Source organism: Salvelinus sp. IW2-2015, linkage group LG2 (assembly GCF_002910315.2).
Source record: "Salvelinus sp. IW2-2015 linkage group LG2, ASM291031v2, whole genome shotgun sequence".
NCBI classification, from domain to species: domain Eukaryota; kingdom Metazoa; phylum Chordata; class Actinopteri; order Salmoniformes; family Salmonidae; genus Salvelinus; species Salvelinus sp. IW2-2015.
The window spans coordinates 26,661,942-26,684,997 of NC_036839.1; the positions used below are offsets into that span (position 1 = coordinate 26,661,942).

The 23,056-nt window shown below is 44.6% G+C and overlaps 1 protein-coding gene across 1 annotated transcript in view; it reads left to right on the plus strand.

Annotated features, from left to right (window-relative positions):
• The window catches only part of erbb4b (erb-b2 receptor tyrosine kinase 4b), a 627,991-nt gene that overhangs the window by 414,370 nt on the left and 190,565 nt on the right, over positions 1-23,056 (plus strand). The window contains 1 exon segment of the mRNA XM_070446280.1: positions 20,945-21,076. Within this exon segment, the coding sequence (XP_070302381.1) occupies positions 20,945-21,076 (132 nt within the window).

The following is a 23,056-nucleotide window of genomic DNA, read 5'->3' on the forward strand; positions in this document are numbered from 1 at the left end:
TCTTCATACCGCCCCTACCCATACACAACAGTGGGGAGAACAAGTATTTATACACTGCCGTTTTGCAGGTTTCCTACTTACAAAGCATGTAGAGGTCTGTAATTTATCATAGGTACACTTCAACTTATGAGAACGGAATCTAAAACAAAAAATCCAGAAAATCACATTGTATGATTTTAAGTAATAATTGCATTTATTGCATGACATAAGTATTTGATACATCAGAAAAGCAGAAACTTAAATATTTGGTACCAGAACCTTTGTTTGCAATTACAGAGATCATACGTCCTGTAGTTCTTGACTAGGTTTGCACACACTGCAGCAGGGATTTTGCCCACTCCTCCCTACAGATCTTCTCCAGATCCTTCAGGTTTCGGGCTGTCGCTGGGCAATACGGCTTTCAGCTCCCTCCAAAAAAATTTTTATTGGTTCAGGTCTGGAGACTGGCTAGGCCACTCCGACCTTGAGATGCTTCTTACGGAGCCACTCCTTAGTCCATGGCTGTGTGTTTCTTCGTGTCATGCTGAAGACCCAGCCACGACCATCTTCAATGCTCTTACTGAGGGAAGGGAGGTTTGTGGCCAAGATCTCCGATACATGGCCCCATCCATCCTCCCCTCAATACGGTGCAGTCGTCCTGTCCTCTTTGCAGAAAAGCATCCCCAAAGAATGATGTTTCCACCTCCATGCTTCACGGTTGGGATGGTGTTCTTGGGGTTGTACCATACTTCTTCTTCCTCCAAACACGGCGAGTGGAGTTAGACAAAAAGCTCTATTTTTGTCTCATCAGACCACATGACCTTCTCCCATCCTCCTCTGGATCACCAGATGGTCATTGTGCAAACTTCAGACAGCCTGGACATTGCACTGCTTTAGCAGGGGGACCTTGCGTGACGCGCAGGATTTTAATCCATGACGGCGTAGTGTGTTACTAATTGTTTTCTTTGAGACTGTGGTCCCAGCTCTCTTCAGGTCATTGACCAGTCCTGCCCGTGTAGTTCTGGCTGATCCCTCACCTTCCTCATGATCATTGATGCCCCACGAGGTGAAATCTTGCATGGAGCCCCAGACCGAGGGTGATGACCGTCATCTTGAACTTCTTCCATTTTCTAATAATTGCCCAACATTGTTTCCTTCTCACCAAGCTGCTTGCCTATTCCTGTACCCATCCCAGCTTTGCAGGTCACAATTTTATCCCTGATCGCTTACACAGCTCTTCTGGTCTTGCCATTGTGGAGAGGTTGGAATCTGTTTGATTGAGTGTGTGGACAGGTGTCTTATTATCAGTAACGAGTTCAAACAGGTGCAGTTAATACAGTAATGAGTGCGAGAACAGGAGGCTTCTTAAAGAAAAACTAACAGGTCTGTGAGAGCCCGGAATTCTTACTGGTTGGTAGGTGATCAAATACTTATGTCATGCAAAAAATGCAAAAATCCTCTCTCATGAAAGAAGCTCAATCCATGTGTGAATTTTCCAGGAGAGTATGCAGTATCTGAGCAATGGAAAGCCTGACAGATGATTCCAGTCTTTGACATGATGAATCATGTGTTTTGGGGAGAAATATATGAGCTCTGTTTTCCTCTGTTTGAGTTTCTGGGGGGTTTATCTGTCATATTTTGCCTGTGCTTGTCATGTATTATAKGTGAATTAATAGATGACCTGTATCTAAGCAAGCAATTAAGGTTTCAAAAAAAAACATTTCTTGTTGACCAATTTGCTGTGCTCTAATCCCATTCTATCAGTGTCTCAAACCTCCACCTCCCTGAAATATTCCCTAGAGCATTCCTTTCGGTCTCTATTAGTAGTGATATGCTGATAATGAAATCATGAGAGATGTCCACAAGGAGCCATCATCACTACCTCGGACTGATCTGGGACCTGTTAGGAGGATGGGWGATGAGTTGAGGAAAGTACTCACCCTGGACAGGATGCCATACCCCCCTATTGCTTCATAGTAGTACAGTCTAGAAAGACCTGGTTATTTTCTGCAATGATTGATATGTGTGTTTTCTGCAATTACTACAGTATGTCCTTTTTACAAACCCTTGGATTAGCTTTCCTCAAAGATATTGATGATAATTGTAAGTGTGTATATGCATGTGCGCCAAAGTTTACAAATGTGTGTTTAATGCGTACGTGTGTACATGCATAGGCTATGTAAAGAGATAATTAAATGAAAGAGTACAGGCTAGGAAACTAAAGCGCTGTGCTGTGCTGTTCACACACCAGGGTCTGACTGTTGAATAATTCACAGGCCTTGCTCCGAGGGGTCAGCCTAAATGGGCTAACTGGACTAACTGATGAGCCCTAGTACTGTACCCTGCTGCACCCCATTCATCTTCATCTAAAGGGTCACTAGAATGTAGACAGAGAGCTGAGTAACCTTGTGCACCTCTAGTACCCGCCGTCTACTATCTCTCCATTTTTAAGGGGAATATTTTTAGCAGTCAATCGGATGAACCAGATGAAGCTAGACTTTTGCCTCATTAACAGTTAATGTGAGCACGCAAGGAATTTTWATGTCAATTAATAATCATAACACAGTCTAGTCTCGCTCCTCCCTCCGGCTATGTTTTAGTTAGCTCTAAACCAGGCCAGTCCGTCACGTTATCAGCCTGGAGGACTATGGGTAAAACGGACATTCACAAAAAACTGGCCTGACAACAAAAGACCTAAGTTGGGTTCTGCAATGTCCACAATAACATACCATTAGAGTGAAGCAATGTATTCAGCATGCATTTGAAGTGGTATGCTAATGTGGGTATTGGAACATAGCCCCAGTGTCATCATCCATTTACACCAGGGTTCTCCTGATTCTATTATACCTGCTTTCTAAAACAGAGATTAGGATTGGGAAGCCTCCTCCTCCTTCTCTTCTTCCTCCAACACCTCCTTCTCCCTCCTTCTCACTGGAACCACAGCATTATATATCCATAATGAGAACGCACCCCTCTCTCCCCAATCCCACACCAATAGCCACTAATGCGAACACACCTCTTTCTCCACAGACCCACGAAGAGGTTAGCTAGCCCTAATTGGAACACATTTTATCCTTGGAGTACAGGGAAATGTTAATGAAACACTTCAGGAGGGTTAAGCCAATTATTTCTGTTCCCGCCAATCACAGGCCTCTCATTTCTGAAATGTCAGTGTTGCCGGGGAGCAGGAGGGAGATGGAGGGAGCGAGGTAGTGGGGAATAGCAAAGGGGCGAGTGGGGATAGGATGGAATAATTACGTTTTCCTGGCCAGGAAGGTAAGAGATTAAGAAAGGAGATAGAGAAGAGAAGAGATAGAGTGAAGAGAGAGAACAGAGGGATGAGTGGAGAGCGACTGGGTGAGTGGTGAGAGAGAAGGAAAGAGAGGGGTGTAAGACAGGAGAGAGAGGGGAGAGAGGGATGTCAGAAAGGAGAGAGAGAGGAGGGAAGAGAGGGATGTCAGAGAGGAGAGAGAGACAGAGGGTTCATGGTCCAGGGAAAAGTACTCTGGGATGTATCAAAGGTATAATGTGTACTCAGTGTTTCAGTGAGACTGTGTTTGTGTGTGAGAGTGTTTTTGTGTACTGTATGTACTTACGACAATCACAAAAGTACTGGCCAGAGCCTGACTATCCCGACTGACACATACAGCATACCACTACCACTATCCTATTACCACTATCCTTCGATTGTCAGCACCAACTCAGCCCAGCACAGCCCAGTACACTGCTCTCTTTGTGAAAAACTAGCACAGTGTGACCCTATGAGCCAGCTAGCTTCTCATCCCTTTCTCCCCCTCTCCCCCTCATCCCTTTCTCCCCCTCACAGCATCACAGCTTCATTCATTATTAATGGGTTTATATTTCACTGGCTGGGCTAGGCTAGCTGGGCCTTAGAGAAGTGGAGCAGATTGAGCAGACGCAGGCAACCATGGGTAAAGCAGAGCAGGTTTTAGAGCTATCAAAACACAAACACACACGCATGTGCGCACACGTGCACACACACATACGAACAAATGCGTACACACACACACACACACACACACACACACACACACACACACACACACACACACACCACCACACCCACACACACACACACACACACACACACACACCAACCACAAGGCAGGCAGTGTTAGGAAGGGGAATATGTGTGTAATGGGACATGAAGGGCCCGTGCTGTTCGGCAGGACCCCTGTGGAGCCCATACACAGCTCACCCACCTAGATGTTACAGCACGCATCAATTCATTAACTAAATATACAGATCACAGCCTCGCCCCACGCATGCACACACACACCACACACACACACACACACACACACACACACACACACACACACACAACACACAACACACCACACACACACACACACACACACACACAACACACACACAACACACCACAAAACACACACAAACACACACACAAATGGTCCCTTTTGTTGTTGGAGCAGAAGTGCGATAGAGATTTGTTGTAGTTTTGTCCTCTTCCTTTGCCCATTGATTCCACTAGCTGTGTCTGCTCCCTCTGTTCAGCAAGCTTTGATGAGATTTATCATTTTCATGTTCATCGTCATTATATCCTGCTTATGACTCTTCTATGCAGTGGTAGCTCCACATTGGTTCACACAGGTGGGTGTAAACCTGCCCTGTATGTGATTGGTATTTAGCCTGTCCAAGGTCTGTCACAAGCTTCTCTGATTTGCCATTATATTACCCCTTGGCAGCGTTATCAAAAAGCACAGCATTGATTTTCACTGCTATGCAGACAATACACAACTTTACATTTCTGTGTCACCAGAGGATTTTAGCTCCACAGATACATTATTCAACTTTATTAGTGATTTAAATTTAAATTTTATTTCACCTTTATTTCACCAGGTAGGCTAGTTGAGAACAAGTTCTCATTTACAACTGCGACCTGGCCAAGATAAAGCAAAGTAGTTCGACACATACAACAACAAAGAGTTACACATGGAATAAACAAACATACAGTCAATAATACAGTAGAAAAAGTCTATATACAGTCTGTGCAAATGAGGTAGGATAAGGGAGGTAAGGCAATAAATAGGCCATGGTGGCGAAGTAATTACAATATAGCAATTAAACACTGGAATGGTAGATGTGCAGAAGATGAATATGCAAGTAGAGATACTGGGGTGCAAAGGAGCAAGATAAATAAATAAATACAGTATGGGGATGGGGTAGTTGGATGGGCTATTTACAGATGGGCTATGTACAGGTGCAGTACTTGGATGGCTGACAACTTCCTCCAGCTAAATCAAGTCCGAGGTATTGTTGGAGCCAAAGCACTGATAAAGAATCTAGCCAAACATTTTAATTCACAGGCAATAAAGATAAAACACCAGGAAAAAAACCTAGGTGTTTTTTTAGATTCTGAATTAAATTTCATGTCACACATTAGGAATATGACTAAAATAGCATTTTACCACCTGAGGAACATTGCCACGGTGCGGACGTTTCTCTCTCAGGCTGATACAGAGAGACTCATCCATGCTTTTATTACAAACAGGCTTGACTACTGTAATGCTCTCCTGTCTGGTCTACCCAAGAAAGCCATTGGTCAACTGCAAAACATACTGAATGCTGCAGCACAGATACTGACTAAGACCAGACAGAGAGCACACATTACACTGGTTTTAAGGTCTCTGCACCAGCTGCCTGTGAGTTTTTTAAATCATGTTGAGATTATTCTATTGGTTTTTAAATCAATCCACGATTGTGCACCTCAATACATGTCCCTCGGGTCCTCTGGCACTGGCCTTTAAACTATCCCAAAGTTTAGGACCAAGAGGCAAGGAGGCAGCCTTTAGTTATTATGCCCCCAGCCTCTGGAATAGCCTGCCAGAGAACCTGAGGGGGGACAAAACTGACATATTTAAAAGAGATCTTAAAAGACATATTTTTAGCTTTGCTTTTCCTTAGCGTGCTTTTTAGTTGTTCAGTTTGTGTCCTTCTTTTGTTTTTAATCTTGTGTTTGTTGTGTAGTTTTATTTAAGCTTTTCATTGTTTTTTTTATTGTTTTTTTCCTGTACTGTACATTGCGYTGCATTCCATGTCTGAGGTGTGCTGTATAAAGCTTGATTTGATTTGATTAGGGCTGTCAGATGCAGGGTCACGGCCAGGTCTGATTGGGAAAGCAGCAGCAGCAGCTCTGAACAGAAAGAAAGTGGCTGTGTGTGACCTGTTGTTGGCACTTACACATTCATGAGCTAAATATACAGAGSACGGCCATATACAGAGCACGGCCTCGCCACACACAAACACACACACAAACACAAACACACACACAGACTGCCGCCATCCAGCTCTGTAGCTTTGTTTACCCAGTCAGGTCTGTGTTGAGGATGAGCCAGGGTCATTTGTATGCAGGTGCATCGTGCTCTCATTTAGCTCGGGTTTATTTCTCTGTGTCCGTTTGAAAGAGAGAGAGCGCCTCATTCCAACGCTACAGGGAGCTGATCAGACATCAACATTGATAAGCAAAGTGGCCCTCAGCAATCCCCCATACATGCTCTCTTTGTTTCTCTCTCCCATTCTGTTTTCTGTCCCTCTACTCTTTCGCTCTCTCTCTCTTTACTCTCTTTCGCTTCCCTTTTTCTCTCTGTCTTCTATCTTTAATTCCTCCCTTGTTTTTTCCACTTGCAGCTATGATCGTCTTGTATGAATATGTAATGTTATCCTCTAATATGAATAGTTATGTACAAGCACAAGTACTGCTCACATTCACCTGGGAACAAAGTGTGTGCTTGGTTACACTACCTTTCCATCTACCTCGAGCTATATAATGTTWATCAATATATTCAATATATTCTTCTTACGCACTTCTACCACGTCTTACACATTGTGTGTTTCCATTTCTCTGACTCACTGCTTCCTCCTCTATCTTAGCCACAAGGTAAAGGTGATCAGGGCTTTGTCGTGGCTAAAGTTAGAAAATATGCTGTACATAACCCCCTTTCCCTTCCTCTTCCCTTTTGGCTTTTTCCTCCCTCCCTTGCTCTCTCCTTTTAACTTAAACAATTGCTCCCTTCTCAGAATAATTCCATAATCCTTTMATCTCTGCCATTTTTCATAAAGATTTCTGGAAACAATAGCGTGAGGGATGGGCAAAATTTAATCAGCAAGCTTTAAACGCAATTACTACCCGCCATGGAGGAGTGGAGAGTCGGAGTTGGGCGTGGTGGCGGGCGGTGGCAGTTCCATGCCGTCTGCAGTTCCAATGGCCTACACTGTGTGTGTATGTGTACAGTATGTGTGTGCCTTTGTTACACATAACAATATTGCTGGCTGGCTGCTGCAGATGCCAAGGACAGTCAGGTCATGAGGAAAAGACACACACAAACACAGAAACACAGAAACAAACATTTTTTTTAACCAAACCAGGCCTAGTTTTACCACCCCTATACTACAGATGTAGGATCTTAATTTGATCACTCTTTTGTTTCTGATAGTTTTCCTGCAAACWTGTAGTGTTTTTGAGTTAAAAAAGGCTTCTAAAGTTTGCAATTTCCATTTTGAAATTGCATCAACCTCTACAAAAATGTAAATTTAATTATAATCCACATAATAATTCACATTTCCTGTTGCTGCAGGATTATTTTCCTGCTCTATCAAACTGTCTCAAATTAAGATCCTACATCTGTACCTCTTTTCCACCACTTTACCACCATTCTTCCTTCACTACCAAGACAACATCTTTCATGCTAAGAATATTGTGGTCCCTTTTGAAAGATGTGTAATTACTCTAAATCTGTTGGATATATAGATTTATTGATGTAATGGATTAAACATATATATTGAAAGAAGAGCATTTAGGTATGGATAGTTGGACTTCTTTTGTCTTTTTCCCCCATTTTATATTGACATTTTCCTTCAACGGATGCCAGCACAAATGGCCCATGCACTCCGCTCTGAAGTGAAGACAAGCACACTTTTTGCTTCCTTTCTCATTTTTCATCCTTTTTCATTTTTCATTTGTTTTTTATCAACATCAACCTTGAAGGCGGATCTAAAGGAGATGTATTTCTATGCGGCTGCAGTCTTTTATTTATTGCGAATGTAATTTGTTTTCAAGTGCTGTTATGGGGTCGAGCTCTTGTTTTCCACCCTGACTGTCCTCCTCTCCAGGACAAAAATGACTCATTGTGAACCAGGGAACCGACCTTGAGCCGTTTAGATGGAAAGAAAGAAGACAAAATAGATGCCTTATCTGTTAGCATTTAGGAGAGGCTGCGTCTCAAAGGGCACCTTATTCCCTATATAGTGCACTTCTTTAGACCAGAGCCCTATAGGGCTCAGGATGGGCCCTGKTCCAAAATAATGCACTATATAGAGAATAAGGTGCCCTTTGAGACACCAACAGGTTTTTTAAAGTCTCTAGATTCTAGTCCACCATCCCTCCCCATAATAAAATGAAATATAATTGTATTATGATGATCACATGATTATCACGTGACATTCTTCCTGGCGTGGTCGTTCAGGCGTGAATGTCACTGGAGTGGTGGGGTTAAAAAGTCCTGTTTCCACGTCCTTTCCCATCCACTCACAACAACCCCAAAGTGCATTAACGCATCACTGCACATGCAGAAAAACACCTCTCTCCCTCCTCTCCTCTCCTCCCTCTCTCAACATCTCTCCCCCTCCTGCCCCTCTCTTCAGCGAACCTCTCATAAAGTGTTTTATGTAGTAGGAGTTAATGCAGTTGTTCTTTTCAGGTCACTAGTTAATTACATAAAAGCGCAATTTCGTGTGAATGGCTCCCTGGATGTATTTCACTGTGTCCCAGTGTTAACCACATTAAAATAGCATTAAAATAGCCCCCCCAATTCTTATAGGAGATTTACGTGAGGTCCTCTTCCCCCTGACCTTGTATTAAGCTGTGGTATAAATGGGGTGATATGGGGCTAAATKAACTACCTAGTTGCCAAGAGCTCTGTCTCATCTGTCTCTTTCTGTAGGTGATTAGAGTGTTTATTACCCAGATATAAAACATTCTGTTACTCCGCTATAAATCATTGTGTCTGGATACGTAGATAATTAACATTTTTATTTTATTTTTTATTATTAATAATTTCTTTACAACACATACAACATATCACACCAAACAAACAACAACAAACAAAACCCCACATGTCAACATTGTTCTCTCTCCTCCTATTTTGACTCAGTGACCTTTCTATACTTTCCTTCTCTTTGCATATCACAATTTCATCCTAACAAAAAATATAAATACAAACATTGCATATATGGGAGGGCTAGCAATTTCTCATTATGTACATTATTTGTATAAATGTACATATTATTGATTGGTATATTGATATCAATCATTTTGTATCAATACCCATGTTTAGGATTAATTACACATAATAAATAACAATTTCTCCCGTTTTCGTTCACTCCAAGACAACTTTAAACGGCCCATTATTTCCTTCATATTCCTTCATATTCCTTCATATTCATATTTTTCAAATGTGACAGTGTTCATTGACAGCTTGAGCCATTCTGCAAATGAGGGTGACTGCTCCTCTTTCCAATGCCTTAAAATGAGAGTTAGCAATGAGAGTTAGTGACCTGAGCATAGAAGCATTTGGTGTATTTTCTGGGAGGTTAATTCCCAGCAAGATAACGGCTGTATTTGTATGTAGTCCATTTTCTATTGCTCCTTAAAATAGAGAGAATATTATTTTCCAATATGCTTCCAACTTAGGAAACTTGACCAACAWATGAACAAGCCCAGCATCATCTGATTTATATCTCCAACATTTGCTATCCGTTGTCACTTTTGCTTTGTACATTTTAGAGGGAGTTCAGTAAGTTCTATTCATTATATTAAACTCAACCATTTGTGTTTTAGACTCTCTGCACGTTTTAAAGCAATTTTTCCATTMAATTTCTGGTATATTCATCTTCAAATCGTTACCCCATTTCTCTATTAAGGGAAGGTCTAGTCCCCTTCTTTTTTCGTTTAAGAATTTATACACCCTAGATGCCAGGTGGTTTTTGTAATGGACATCCTTTATGAAACTTTCCAATTTGTTCAAATCATGTTTAAATGTAATTGATCTATCTGCCGACTTGACTGCCTGTACAATCTGAATTATTCTAAAATGGTTGGTAAAGCCGGTCTTATCCTTTAGTTCATTCAGACCCATAATTGTACCATCTTTATACAAATCAGACATGGTCCAAACTCCCATCTGTAGCCAGTCTCTCCACAATACCGGTCTGTGATTAATTCATATGTGTKGGTTGCTCCAGGTATTTGTTTGAAAGGAGGTGCATAAGGAGACAACAATTTTAAGAACATTCCAAGAAGCTGATTTAGTTGATCTTTCAGATATTCAGGTAGTATTCCATATGTTATCGATCTAAGTGGCATATGTTGGGACATTTCTTCTTCAATTCTAACCAAGAGGGGGGTTCTTTTGGTGGGTAGACGCAGTATATAGTTTGTCTTGTTACATATGAAATGTAATATGTTTTAATATCCGGAAGTGTCATGCCTCCTTTATATTTTGGCATCATTAGTTTCTCTAAGGCGAAGCGGGGTTGCTTTGAATAGAAATATAATTGTGTCTTGATACATAAATGTGTTTTAGAATGTATAATTCATATGGATATTTGTATACGTTTGCTAACAGCAGGTTCATGTACTGTAGTGTTTATCCTTAAGAACATAAACATTGTTTTCCTTTGAAAACTTTCTCAGCTGTGTGCCAGAGAGAGCCCCCCCGGTCTGGCCTGTAGGTGGTATGAGTGCAGGGTCAACTGTGCTCTGTGCTCATAGATCCAGTAAAGCAGTACAGGCTGGACTCACTGCAGCTGCCAGACACAGCCACAGTACTTAGATTTAACACTGACTAACTTGGAATATAGAATTAGAATGTGGTCACATAGTTGTTGTGGTTGTATTAGAATGAGGTCACATCTAGTGGTCACATCGGTGGTTGTATTAGTGTTCTTGGCACAGTTCTGTGGTTCCTCAAGGGAAAACGCTCTGTGGTTTTGTTTATCTCATTGTTTGTTGAAGTTTACTCAGCTCCGATTTGTCACAGAGATGTGGTATCCTTGGTAACGAAACAGGGCCCAGAAGGCCAGGCTGGGATGAGAAGGACTGTTTTCTCTCTCTCTATGTGTACGTGTGTGTGTGTGTGTGTGTGTGTGTGTGTGTGTGCGGCGTGCGTGGCGGTGCGTTGCGTGCGTGCGTGCGTGCGTGCGTGCGTGCGTGCGTGCGTGCGTGTGTGGTACGGTGAGGATGATAGATGAGAGGGGAATTACCCGTTTGTACAGAAGAGACAGGACTGCCCCCCCTTCCCTCTCTCACTGTATCTCTGTCTCTGTCTATCTCTCTCTCTCTCTCTCGTCTCGTCTCGGCGGGCCTGTCGTGAAGTCGAGAGTGCCCGTGCTCTTCTCTCACTCACGATGACCTCTCTCTTTCTCGTTGGATCGCTCCGTTCGGAGCTTGGGGTGTTCTCACTGTCTGTGCTCACTCCCAGTCCTCATAGGTCGCTCTCCTCGGGCGCGTCAGGCGGAGACCGGTCAGCTGCGTCAGCTGGCTGGTCACTCTCTAGCTTTCTTCTCACGGCGTTCTCTGTGTCTCCTGCTTCATCATGACTCTCGTCGCGTCTGCTAGGTAGTAGAGGAATTGTTCGGTTCGTTGTCCGTCTTGGTGGACGCTGGGTGTGGCGGCGCACCGCTAGTGCTGTACCGCCATCGAGATCCTTCGACTGCACGGTAGCCGTCCGGTGATCAGTAGTGGTGTCTCGCAGTCATCTGTCTGCTGCGGCCTACAGGTGGGGGTGTTCTGTAGGGCGTCTACCTGATAGTCTGTCCCGGATGATCACCGGATTGCCCATGCGAGCGTGCGGCCGGGTCACCGTATATTGAACGTGTGGCCGCAAGCAGACATGATAGAAGCCTCACCGTCAAAAGAAGAGCAGGAGGAGAACCAGAGCTGACATGCTAGGTGTCTAGGTAAAGGCAATCGTCGCTGGACTGTGTTCGTCTCATGAGGGTAGGGGAAAGGGGTACACTCTCGCGGATAGCGGGTTTGGGGCGGGCGAGTTAATGCTTGCCCCGTAAGCCTAACAAAGAGAGTGGCGGTTCAGTACGTGATCGTGCACAGAGGTTAAGACCAGAGTCTGGTCGGACGGAGCCTTATCTGTCATGACCGGAAGGTGACGAATATAGGTTTCCAGGTGGAGCCTCACCGGCAGTTTTTAACGCGGAGACGCGACAAGGCGACGTGTTGGTGACGACCAGATGAAGTAGTTTTGTGCGGCGGAATTCGGATCGATCTTGCCTAGGGGAGACCAAGAGTGTTAAGCGAACCGGAGTGGCTGGCGCGTGACTCTACAGCAACATGGTTTACATATCAACTAGAGGACTGTGACCGCTAGATATCAGATCGTGCTCTATAGATAAGAGAGCACTGGCATCTTGGCTTTAAGTGACGGGCAGTGACGCCGAGATAGGTTATGCAGTCAAAATCTAGAGTGTAGACTAGGATGTATAGCCACGATTGTTGGGGCGGTATTGATGAGGGCGGAGTATGTTATTATCAGAAGGCACAGGTCATCAGATAGTTATAGAGGGCGGTCGACTACTTAGGTGAGGCCGGATTTGTGATATCTAGCTTCCTATTCGCTCTGATGATACGACAGTGGCTCCGTAATGTTACATGTGATTTTAACATCAGAGAGGAGGTTCTTCAAAACCGTGGTGACCTCGATCACCCAGTCTAACACCATTACATGCTATTATGATATTGAAGGATGCTATGTTTTATCTGTCTGATAAAGTGGGTTTCCGTGGCTAACGAGTGGAATCGCGGACTGATAGACTTCTGACTGCCGTATAGGCGAAGGGCGGCCAATGTTAAGGGAGGATGGTGGGGGCTGGGATTTAGGTTGTTGGGAGCTGGGGTGTTGTGTGATGGTGTGGTGTGTGTGGGGTCGTGTGTTGTGTGTGTGTTGTGTGTGTGTGTGTGTGTGTGTGTTGTGGTGTGTTGTGTGTGTGTGTGTGTGTGTGTGTGTGTGTGTGTGTGTGTGTGTGTGTGTGTGTGTGTGTGTGTGTGTGTGTGTGTGGCTCATGGGACCAGGGATAGCTGGGAACCCAGGCTCAGTGAATAGGCTAATTAAGAGACCGCTTTCAACCCACTAAACAATCAACAGAGGCATACACTACCTGCTGCCAGCCACACACACACACACACACATCAACTTCCATCAACACCAGACCTGCAAGTAGCAGACAGCGGCAGCTACTCAAGCACACAGCATACAGTGTAGGAGGGTTAGTGCTGTTTTATCTTACAGTACATTTGTTAGTATGTCTTGTCTTTCTAGTGTGTGCGTGTGTGTGTGTGGACATGTTTAACTATTCTTGTGGGGACCAGAAGTCAAKAATAGTAAACAAACAAACATTTGACCAACTGGCAACATTTTGTTAGTCTCCATGAGGTCAAATGCTATTTCTAGGGGGTTTAGGGTTAAGGTTAGAATTAGGGTTTGGGTTAGAATTACGTTAAGGGTTAGGGTTAGGAGCTAGGGTCAGTTTTAGGGTTAGGAGCTAGGGTTAGGTTTAGGGTTAGGATTAAGGTTAGGGTTAGGGTAAGAGTACGGGTTAGGGTTAGGGTTAGGTTTAGGGTTAGGGAAAATAKAATTTTGAATGGGACTGAACCCTAACTGAACCCGAACCCTAACCCTAACGCCAACAAGGTTAACTGTACAAGACTGTGTATGTGTATGTGTGTGTGCATGTTTGGTTTATTAATTCTCTCCATGAAGGATTACTTGGTCAACTCTGTGGTTTCGGTCCCTCTTCCCGTGGGTGTTAACTGTATGCTTGTTAATATTATAGTTGAGTGCCTGTTTGGAGGATAAATGGTGAATAACGACACACTGTCATGAATCCCAATCTGCCTCACAAATGGAGCTCTATTCCCTATCAAGTGCATTCTTTTTGACAACATCCCTATGAGCCCTGGTCAAAAGAAGTGGACTATATCCAGTAGGGTGACATTTGGGCCTAAGACTTACTCTGCATCCTCCATACCTCTTTAGTCAATGAACACAATCATAAATCAATGCTCATACGCTAGCTGCTATTACAGGCTGTTCAAGGAAGCAATTTCTCATCAAGGGTTATTGTGTGTGCTGCCGTGTTGAAGCTATAATCAATTTCTACCTGTATCTTATATCACACTGCTCAGTTTGTGGTGTGATGTGTGTGTGTGTGTGTGTGTGGTGTGTGTGTGTGTGTGTGTGTGTGTGTGTGTGTGGTGTGTGTGTGTGTGTGGTGTGTGTGTGTGTGTGTTGTGTTGTGTGTGTGTGTGTGTGTGTGTGTGTGTGTGTGTGTGTGTTTTTTTTTTGTGTGTGTTTACCTCTTAAGTTACTCTAAGTTACTACTAAATGCAAATTAAATACTTAAAAATCATACAATGTGATTTTCTGGATTTCTGTTTTAGATTCCGTCTCTCACAGTTGAAGTGTACCTATGATAAAAATTACAGACCTCTACATGCTTTGTAAGTAGGAAAACCTGCAAAATCGTCAGTGTATCAAATACTTCTTYTCCCCACTGTATATATTTACGCTCAGTGTGTCGTCGGGATTTCAGTTGGAGAGTCTGTCCGCCCTCTCTCTCTCTGTCATGGTTAGAATGGATAGTTCAGAGTGACATTCATGTTATTATAGAATAGATGTTTCGGCGGTTGTCGGTCTTCGCGTTCAATGATACCGAATTCCTAGCTGCAGACTAGTAATTAATATCAAAGACTTGTTCTTATTCTGTCGGTATCGATAGTCTAAAAGTTTAACCACGTGGTATGATTAAAAGATTCAGCCATCTACTCAAACCTTAGCTTATACTCAGGTATATGGTCTCTACTCAAACCTTGGCCCTCTCGTGGTAAGCTGGTCTGCAACCTTTAGCCATSTCGTAATTGAGGTAAGCTCGGTCTGGTGATAGAAAACCCAGGTGGGGGTTTTATTCGGGACATAGAAAAAGGCTGTCTCATGACGCCAGGTCCTGTCTGTGCCCCTGGSGGCGTGCCAATGACTTAGTGAAACGTTTTAGGGAATTGGAGTTTCCTTCATTAAACAGTCCAAAATCACATTACACAATTTCATAAACAGTATCATCCTCACTCATTCATCTTATACAACAATTAGATGTAAGCCTCATAACTGAGGCTATTGTATAAACAGTGTTATGGTAATGTRGCCGTATTGTCTCCCATGAGTTTCACAAAATTGTACCAAACGGACCAGTTCGTAGCTGGATTCTTCACCAATCATTTATACCTTCTCCAGAACATAAATGTTGTTCGGTTCTCCAGTTCTGTGAGGTGGAAGAAATTCCTTTGTTCTCTCTATGAAAACTCACTCTCTCTCTATACTGTGGCCATGAGGAGATAATCTCCTCCAGGAATTTACAACCTGAGGTCGCAGCAGCCTGAGTGTAGGAGACAGAGAGAGGGGGATGGTGCTCACTGTACCCAAAGAGGGCAACGTCATGACATCAGCAAGCACCACACCCTGTCGCTGCCGCCTCATCGGCCGTACAACTGCGCCGTTGACCTCCAGCCTGGAGCTCCTCTCCCCAGTAGCCGRTTGTTTAACCTCTCTCTCGTCCTGAGCAAGAGGCAATGGAGAGGTACATCCAGGATTCTCTGGCTGCAGGACTTATCAAGCCATCTTGATAAGGTGCTTGGTTTTTCTTTGTGAAGAAGAAGGATGGGTCACTGAGGCTGTGCATAGACTTCCGTGGGCTGAATAATATCACTGTTAAGAACAAGTACCCCTTGCCACTCATCAGCTCTGCTTTTTCMCCCCTCCATGGTGCCACGGTGTTTACCAAACTTGACTTCCGGAATGCCTACCACCTTGTCCGCATAAGAGAGGGGGAAGAGTGGAAGACCGCGTTCAACACACCACTTGGTCACTTTGAGTATTTGGTCATGCCTTTTGGTCTTACTAACGCCCCTGCTATTTTCCAGAACCTAGTCAGTGATGTGCTGAGAGATTTGATTGGACGCTTCGTTTTGTCTATTTAGATGACATCCTGATGTTTTTCCCATAGACCCTGAGGCTCACCAGCAACATGTTCGCCAAGTTCTTCAATGGCTGTTGGAGAAGAAGCTTTTTTTTAAAGCTGTAAAATGTGAGTTCCATGCTGCCACGGTGTCTTTCCTGGGTTATATTATTACAAAGGGACAGTTACGTATGGACCCCACCAAGGTCATGGCAGTCACAGAATGGCCTGCGCCCTCCAACCTGAAGCAACTACAGCCGTCTGGCAGCACCTCTCACCACTCTCATCTCCACCTACACTCCGCTCCACTGGACTCCTGAGGCAGCATTCCTGAAACTCAAGCATCGCTTYACCTCCACTCTGGTACTTACTGAGCCCAACCCAGAACTCCAGTTCATTGTGGAGGTGGACGCCGGTGCTGTCCTCACGTTCCCCCTCTGATCAGAAGGTCCACCCATGCGCATTCTTTTCCCGTAAGCTCTCACCTGCAGATAAGAATTTTGACATCGGACACCGGGAACTACTGGCAGTTAAGCTCGCTCTGGAGAAATGGCATCATTGGCTGGAGGGCTCTGTAATCCCCTTCATCGTGTGGACTGACCATAAAAACCTGTCCTACATCCAAACCGCCAAACTTCTGAACTCCGGCAAGCCAGGTGGGCCTTGTTCTTCGGTGATTCAATTTCACATTCACTTATCACCCCGGTTTGAAGAACACCAAGTCTGATGCCCTCTCTTGCCAGTTCACCACCAACAACACAGGTACTAAGCCAGAARCCATTGTGCCATTCACCTGCATTGTTGCCGCCGTCACCTGGGAGATCGAGTCCCGTATCCGCCAGACTTAGCAGAACCAGCCTGACCCAGGTAACGGTCCTAGTAATGCTCTGTTTGTTCCAGATTGTGTTTGCTCTGATGTTCTTCAATGGGGCCATTCTACCCACCTCACCTGTCTCCCTRGTATGAACCGGACCCTTGCCTTCCTGCAGAGTTTATCTCAGCCTGTTCGGTTTKTTCCYWGAACAAAACCTCCACTAAACCCACTTCCGTTCTGCTTCGCCCTCTTCCCATACCCAGTCGCCCCTGGTCACACATAGCTCCGGACTTCRTCACTGGCCTTCCCCCATTTAACGGTAACTCTGTCATCCTCACCATTATTCACAAGTTTTCCAAAATGGCTCACGTCATTCCCCTCTCCAAGCTCCCGTCCTCCAGGGAGACTGCGGACCTGTTAGTATACCATGTCTTTCGTCTGCATGGCATCCCCACTGGCGTCGTTTCCTACAGAGGACCCCAGTTTACCTCCCAGGGATGGAAATCCTTCTCTTCAGCTCTTGGTATCAATGTCAGTCTTTCTTCTGGATATCACCCCCAGACCAACGGCCAGACCGAACGGGCCAACAAAGAGATGGAGATTGCCCTACGCTGCGTGACTTCTGCTAACCCTTCCTCCTGGAGCACTCAGCTACCCTGGGTTGAATATGCCCACAACACCCTCACCAATGCCTCGTCAGGTATGTCAACCTTTCGAGTGGGCTCTGGGTTACCAACCCCCCTTGTTCCCCACCCAAGAGGTTGCGGTTCCCTCTGTCCAGGACCATCTATGCATTTTCACCCTACCTGGAGGAAGGCCCGAGACGCCCTTTTTCGTGCCTCCGACAGGACCCAGTCCCAAGCCAACCGTCGCCGGGCCTCAGCTCCAGTCTACACTCCAGGTCAAAAGGTATGGCTCTCATCGAAGGACCTGCCATCGAAGGTGGCATCGAAGAAACTTTCCCCCCGATTCATTGTACCCTTTGAAATTGACCGTGTCATTAACCTCTCTGCGGTGTGCCTAAAACTCCCAGCCTCTCTCAGGATCCATCCTACCTTCCATTTGTCCCTGATTAAACATGTCTCCTCCTGCAGCAGCCCCTCCACCCCCTCGGCTCATCGATAACCATCCTGCCTATACCGTCCAGCGGCTTCTGGACGTGCGCCGTTGGGGTCGTGGCTGGCAGTACCTGGTGAACTGGGAGGGATACGGGCCTGAGGAGTGCTGCTGCGTGCCCCGCTGTCACATTCTGGACCCCTCCCTCTTACAGGATTTCTATATCTCACACCCAGATAAGCCTGGTAGAGGGGGGGGGGGGGGGGTACTGTCACATCTGCTCCTGCAACGCCCTCTACTGCTCATCCTGTGCCTCCTTGACCTGCCGCCACTCCACCAGTACTCTCTCTCTCTGTGTGAGTGATTGTGTGGACGGAGACAGGTGTGCTAGACTCAGAGCAGATCCCCACCAGCTGCAACCTGTTCCGTAATCAAGACCTCTACAAATACTCAGCCCTGCCAATTCCACACTGCCAGATTGTAATCTCTGCTCAGTCAGTCTACGCTTCTAGYCGTTTGTTGCTGTTAGATCCTGTTATCCTGTTGTGGCTGTTTTCTTGCCTGACGTTGTTTTCCTCTCCGCTACAGTTCTGCCYGCTCTGACTCTGGTCCCTGTCTCCAGTTTCACGTCTCRTCATCCTGCTACTCTGTCCTGGATTCCCCACTCTACTACTCCCTTGGATTCCGCTCCGGTCCTGCTTACGCTGTCCCCACCCCTCTCGCTCCAGACTCAGCCTCCGCACCTGGTTTCCTGAAACCCACCCGAGCTTCCCCTGGCCWGCACTCCATCTTCCCCCTTTGTTTCAATAAAGACCTTGGTTACTTCATCCCAGTCTCCTCGTCTGAGTCTGCGCTTGGGTTCCTCTGTTCCACTCCGTGTAACAAATTCAGCTGTGGAAATTGACTTTGTTTAATCTTTTTTTTTAATGGTCTCACAATAATACGTTTTCTGAGGGTGTTAATGTTGTGACAACAATTCGATACTGGTGGTGTTCTAACCAAGCTTTTACCTCACTGGTTCTTTTTGTTTTCAGCCACTTCCTCCTATCTGTCGTACTTCACTCATAGGCCCCATGTGTACCGCATGTTTAAAAATGAGTGAGTCAGTGAGCACAGTTGGCGCACGCAGAGAGGGTCAACAACGAGCTAACGCGCATATGCACGCACACACCACATCACCTCTCCGGTCCATAAAAACCCATTGGGGGTCAGGGAGGCATGCTGAGGTTTTGTGTTTGGTGGTCTTTGTTTGTCCTCCTTGCCTGGAGCGGCAGCTCCCTGCTCCCTCTATGCTGTGAGGGAGCAACATGCCCTAGCGGAATCGTACACACACACACACACACACCAACCTTAACACACACAAACCCTAGCGGATCGTCCCTCCTCCCATCCCTCCCATAGCGTGGCTGAGAATTAATTTCCGTGATGAGTGCCAGGTTCCTTCCCTCCCGTAGAGAGAAGCAGAAAACATATTAACACCACCTCCAATCATCTGTGGAGTACGCTTTAATCAGGCTGCTACGGGACGGCTAGGTCACACACACACTCTTACAGCGCATCCGCCAGCCAGCCTACCCCATAATGGTTATGAATATGTCTAATCTGTTTCAGCCGTACGCTGCTAATCTGCTTTTGGAAAATATAGAGAGCCACACACACATTTGTTGAGAGAGACAAAGCCAGCTCTGTAAATAATGCAAATCTTCTAACAAGTTTTTTTGTGTTTTAAAATTGCGGCGTGGAGTCTGGGTTAGGTCTGACAAAGGACTCTCTCTGAGGATAGTCTAGATTAGGTCTGACAAGGACTCTCACTGAGAATAGTCCTGGATAAGGTCTGAAAAGGACTATCTCTCTCTGAGGATAGGCGTCATTACAGATCCTGGTTCGATTCCAGGCCTGTATTAATACCGGTCGTTATTGGGAGTCCCATAGGGTTAGGGTTTGGCCGAGGTAGGCCGTCATTGTAATAAGAATTTTTTCTTAACTGACTCTGCCTAGTTAAATAATGGTAAAAAAAATATATAATTATCTCTGAGAATTCCGAGATAGAAAATCAGGGCTGCCCTCCGTGCACCATAGTGCACTGAGGGATGGAGGTTAGTGAGGTGAAGAGAGGGGGTTGGCGGATCTCCCCAGCCCCAGTAAACTCTCTGATCTGAGGTTGACAATATGATCCATATTAGAAGACTGGGCTGCATCGCAAATTGTACGTGTCCCTATATAGTGCCCAGGGCCCTGGTCAAAAGTAGTGCACTATATAGGGAATAGGGTGCCATTTTGGACATCTCATCCTCTCCCTCCCTCCCATGATGAAATATGAAATTATAAACGTGTTAGTGTTGTTTTCGCTCACTGGCTGAGATTAAATCAGGCTGGATGGATTTGGTATCGTGGGGGGCGTAACGTAATTATTTCCTGTGTATGTGTGTGTGTGTGTGTGTGTGTGTGTGTGTGTGTGTGTGTGTGTGTGTGTGTTGTGTGAGTGTGGTGTGTGTGTGTGTGTGTGCATATGTGCGTGTGTACATATATGTGTGTTCGTGCATGTTTGTGTGTGTCTGCTGGTATGAGTCTCCAATCTAAGCAGGAGGAGAGAGGAAAAACAACAACGAAACTAGATGACGGTTAATAATACCACCAATAAGACAAGGTCTGTCTGGCCGAAAGCCACATCTATCATGTCTGTCTGGCTGATAGAGCGGTGTTGTACTCAGGGCTTAGGACTCCTTTAGCTGTTCCTCTAGGCAAGATTCTGTACTTTCTTTGTGTCTAAACAGCTTTGTGATTTCACATTTTATTTATATTTACAGATGACAAAACAGTTTGTTATTACTCTCACATTTTCAAAAGGGCATTACTGCAACAACAACAAATTMATTTAGATGAAATGCCTCTCCTGTAAAGTAGTGACGTCCGTTATACACCCAGCGTTCTGAAACAGGTCGCATATCTGACTGTGTACACCTGTGTGTGCGCGTGTGTGTGTGTCAGTACTTTGTCCTGATGTCTTTCTTTGTGTTTTCTCCTATCCTACAGAGATCCTACAGGGCGGTGTGTATGTCGACCAGAATAAGTTCCTGTGCCACGCAGACACCATCCACTGGCAAGACATCGTCAAGAACGCCCGCGTCAGCCCTCTGGTTGTGCCCACCAATAGCAGTGTTACATGTGAGTAGTTCACCAATGGAAAACTTAGACTCATTTTCTTAACACTTTTATATGTAGCCTGGATTTTCTTTTACAAGAATAAGAAGAGACAGACTATGACCACCAATATCATTGTTAAATGTGAGTAACTCACCAACAAAAGAGGAAAGGTCTATCCATTCAGCCACATTCTCATACACAAATAAATGATTTCACCAATTTACCTTTATAGCTTTCACGACAATGGAGAGAGACAAACTATGTTATAAACACATGGTGACAGACGCATATAGGACAAGGCTGCCATAAACAGAATTAAGATCATAATATCTCAACATGTCACCTCTAAGAGCCTACAAAATATACCTTGCTCAACTGTGACCCTAATGAAATGACATCACAGATGTACCATATTAACCAAGAAGAGGCTACACAAGAAGTGGCAACAGCCAGAAAAGCAATCACTTATTATACGTCCCAAATGGAACCTTTTTCCTATACAGTGTAGTGCACTACTTTTGACYAGAGCTCTATGGGAAGTAGTACACTATAAAGGGGATAGGGTGCCATTTGGGATACATAWRGTAACCTCAATCCGTAAAACAACAGTTCCAAGAAATGCATAATCTGTCACTAATGCCTTTCTGTAATCAAAGAGAAGACAAGTGAACAGAATTATTATTATAATTTTTTTTTATGGCACAAACATGCCATCGGCCTAATCTGACGAAGGGAGTCGGGGTGGGGGGTAGCAGTGGGGGCGTTTAAGTCCCCTTATGTTATTGCTCTTCTGACCTGATTTTCTTTCATTGTCCCATGAGTCTGTTTGTAACCCTTGCTCTATAGTTCCCTCATGTTTTATGGAGTGGTTTTGTCATTGGTTTATGTTGGTGATATATCTGTTGCTTTTGGTTTATTCTTTATTTATTGTATGTTTTTATTTGTTATTAATGACTAGCTGTCCTAGAACAACCTCTAGATCTGCCAACCTTCAAACACCAGCTCACAGCATTGATGATATGTCAGCATCATCCATTTATATTGCATTCTCTTCATTGGTCTCACTCAATACTTTTGATAATCTGATTTACACACGCACGCACACACGCACGCACACACACACACACACACACACACACACACACACACACACACACACACACACACACACACACACACGCAGCACCAGAACCCAAACCACCATAACACCACACCACACAAACCCACAAACAAAACAAAAAAAACAACACAAACAAACACACACACAAACACTGCCAGACATACACATCCTACTAAAGATCAAGGGGGTTCTGAAACTTGTAATCCATCCTTAGACTATAATCTCCTCTATTCTTGGGGCAACTCCAGGTTTTTTTTTCTGTTTTTATTGGCTCTTCAAAACAACAAAGGAATTTGAAATCGACTCCCTATCAATCCACGTGTAAGCCTCTCTAGCTCTCATAGCCAAACCCATAACACAGAAAGTTGTAAAGTCGTTTCGTTTCGACATTTTAACCTTCAGTAGCGAAACATTATGATGTGGAGAGAAATAGTGTGATAGTTGTACTGAAGGTCAAGGGGAATTAGAATGTAGATAGTAAGACCTTGGACACTAAAGCCTGGTTATGACATCAGATACAACTCTGTGTGGGCTCAGGTATACATATATGTTACAGATAGACATGTCTTTGTCTCCAGCTCCCCATCTTACCCCATTACCATGTCTCCTCTCCTGATCAGCTTCTACTGACTGTTTGGTGTTTTTATGCTAACCTAGAACGACAGCAAAGAGGGAGGGAAAGAGCGAGAGAGAGGGAGGGAAAGAGYGAGAGAGAGGGAGCTGTAGCAGAAGATGCTTTCATGCTTCAGTTTGTCGCCCAGAGAGGACAAACCTGTTCAAAAGACAGTGAAGTGGTTCATATTACTGATAGATATGACTGATTTTACAATATTACTGACTTATTTTACAATATTACTGACTTATTTAACAATATTTCTGAC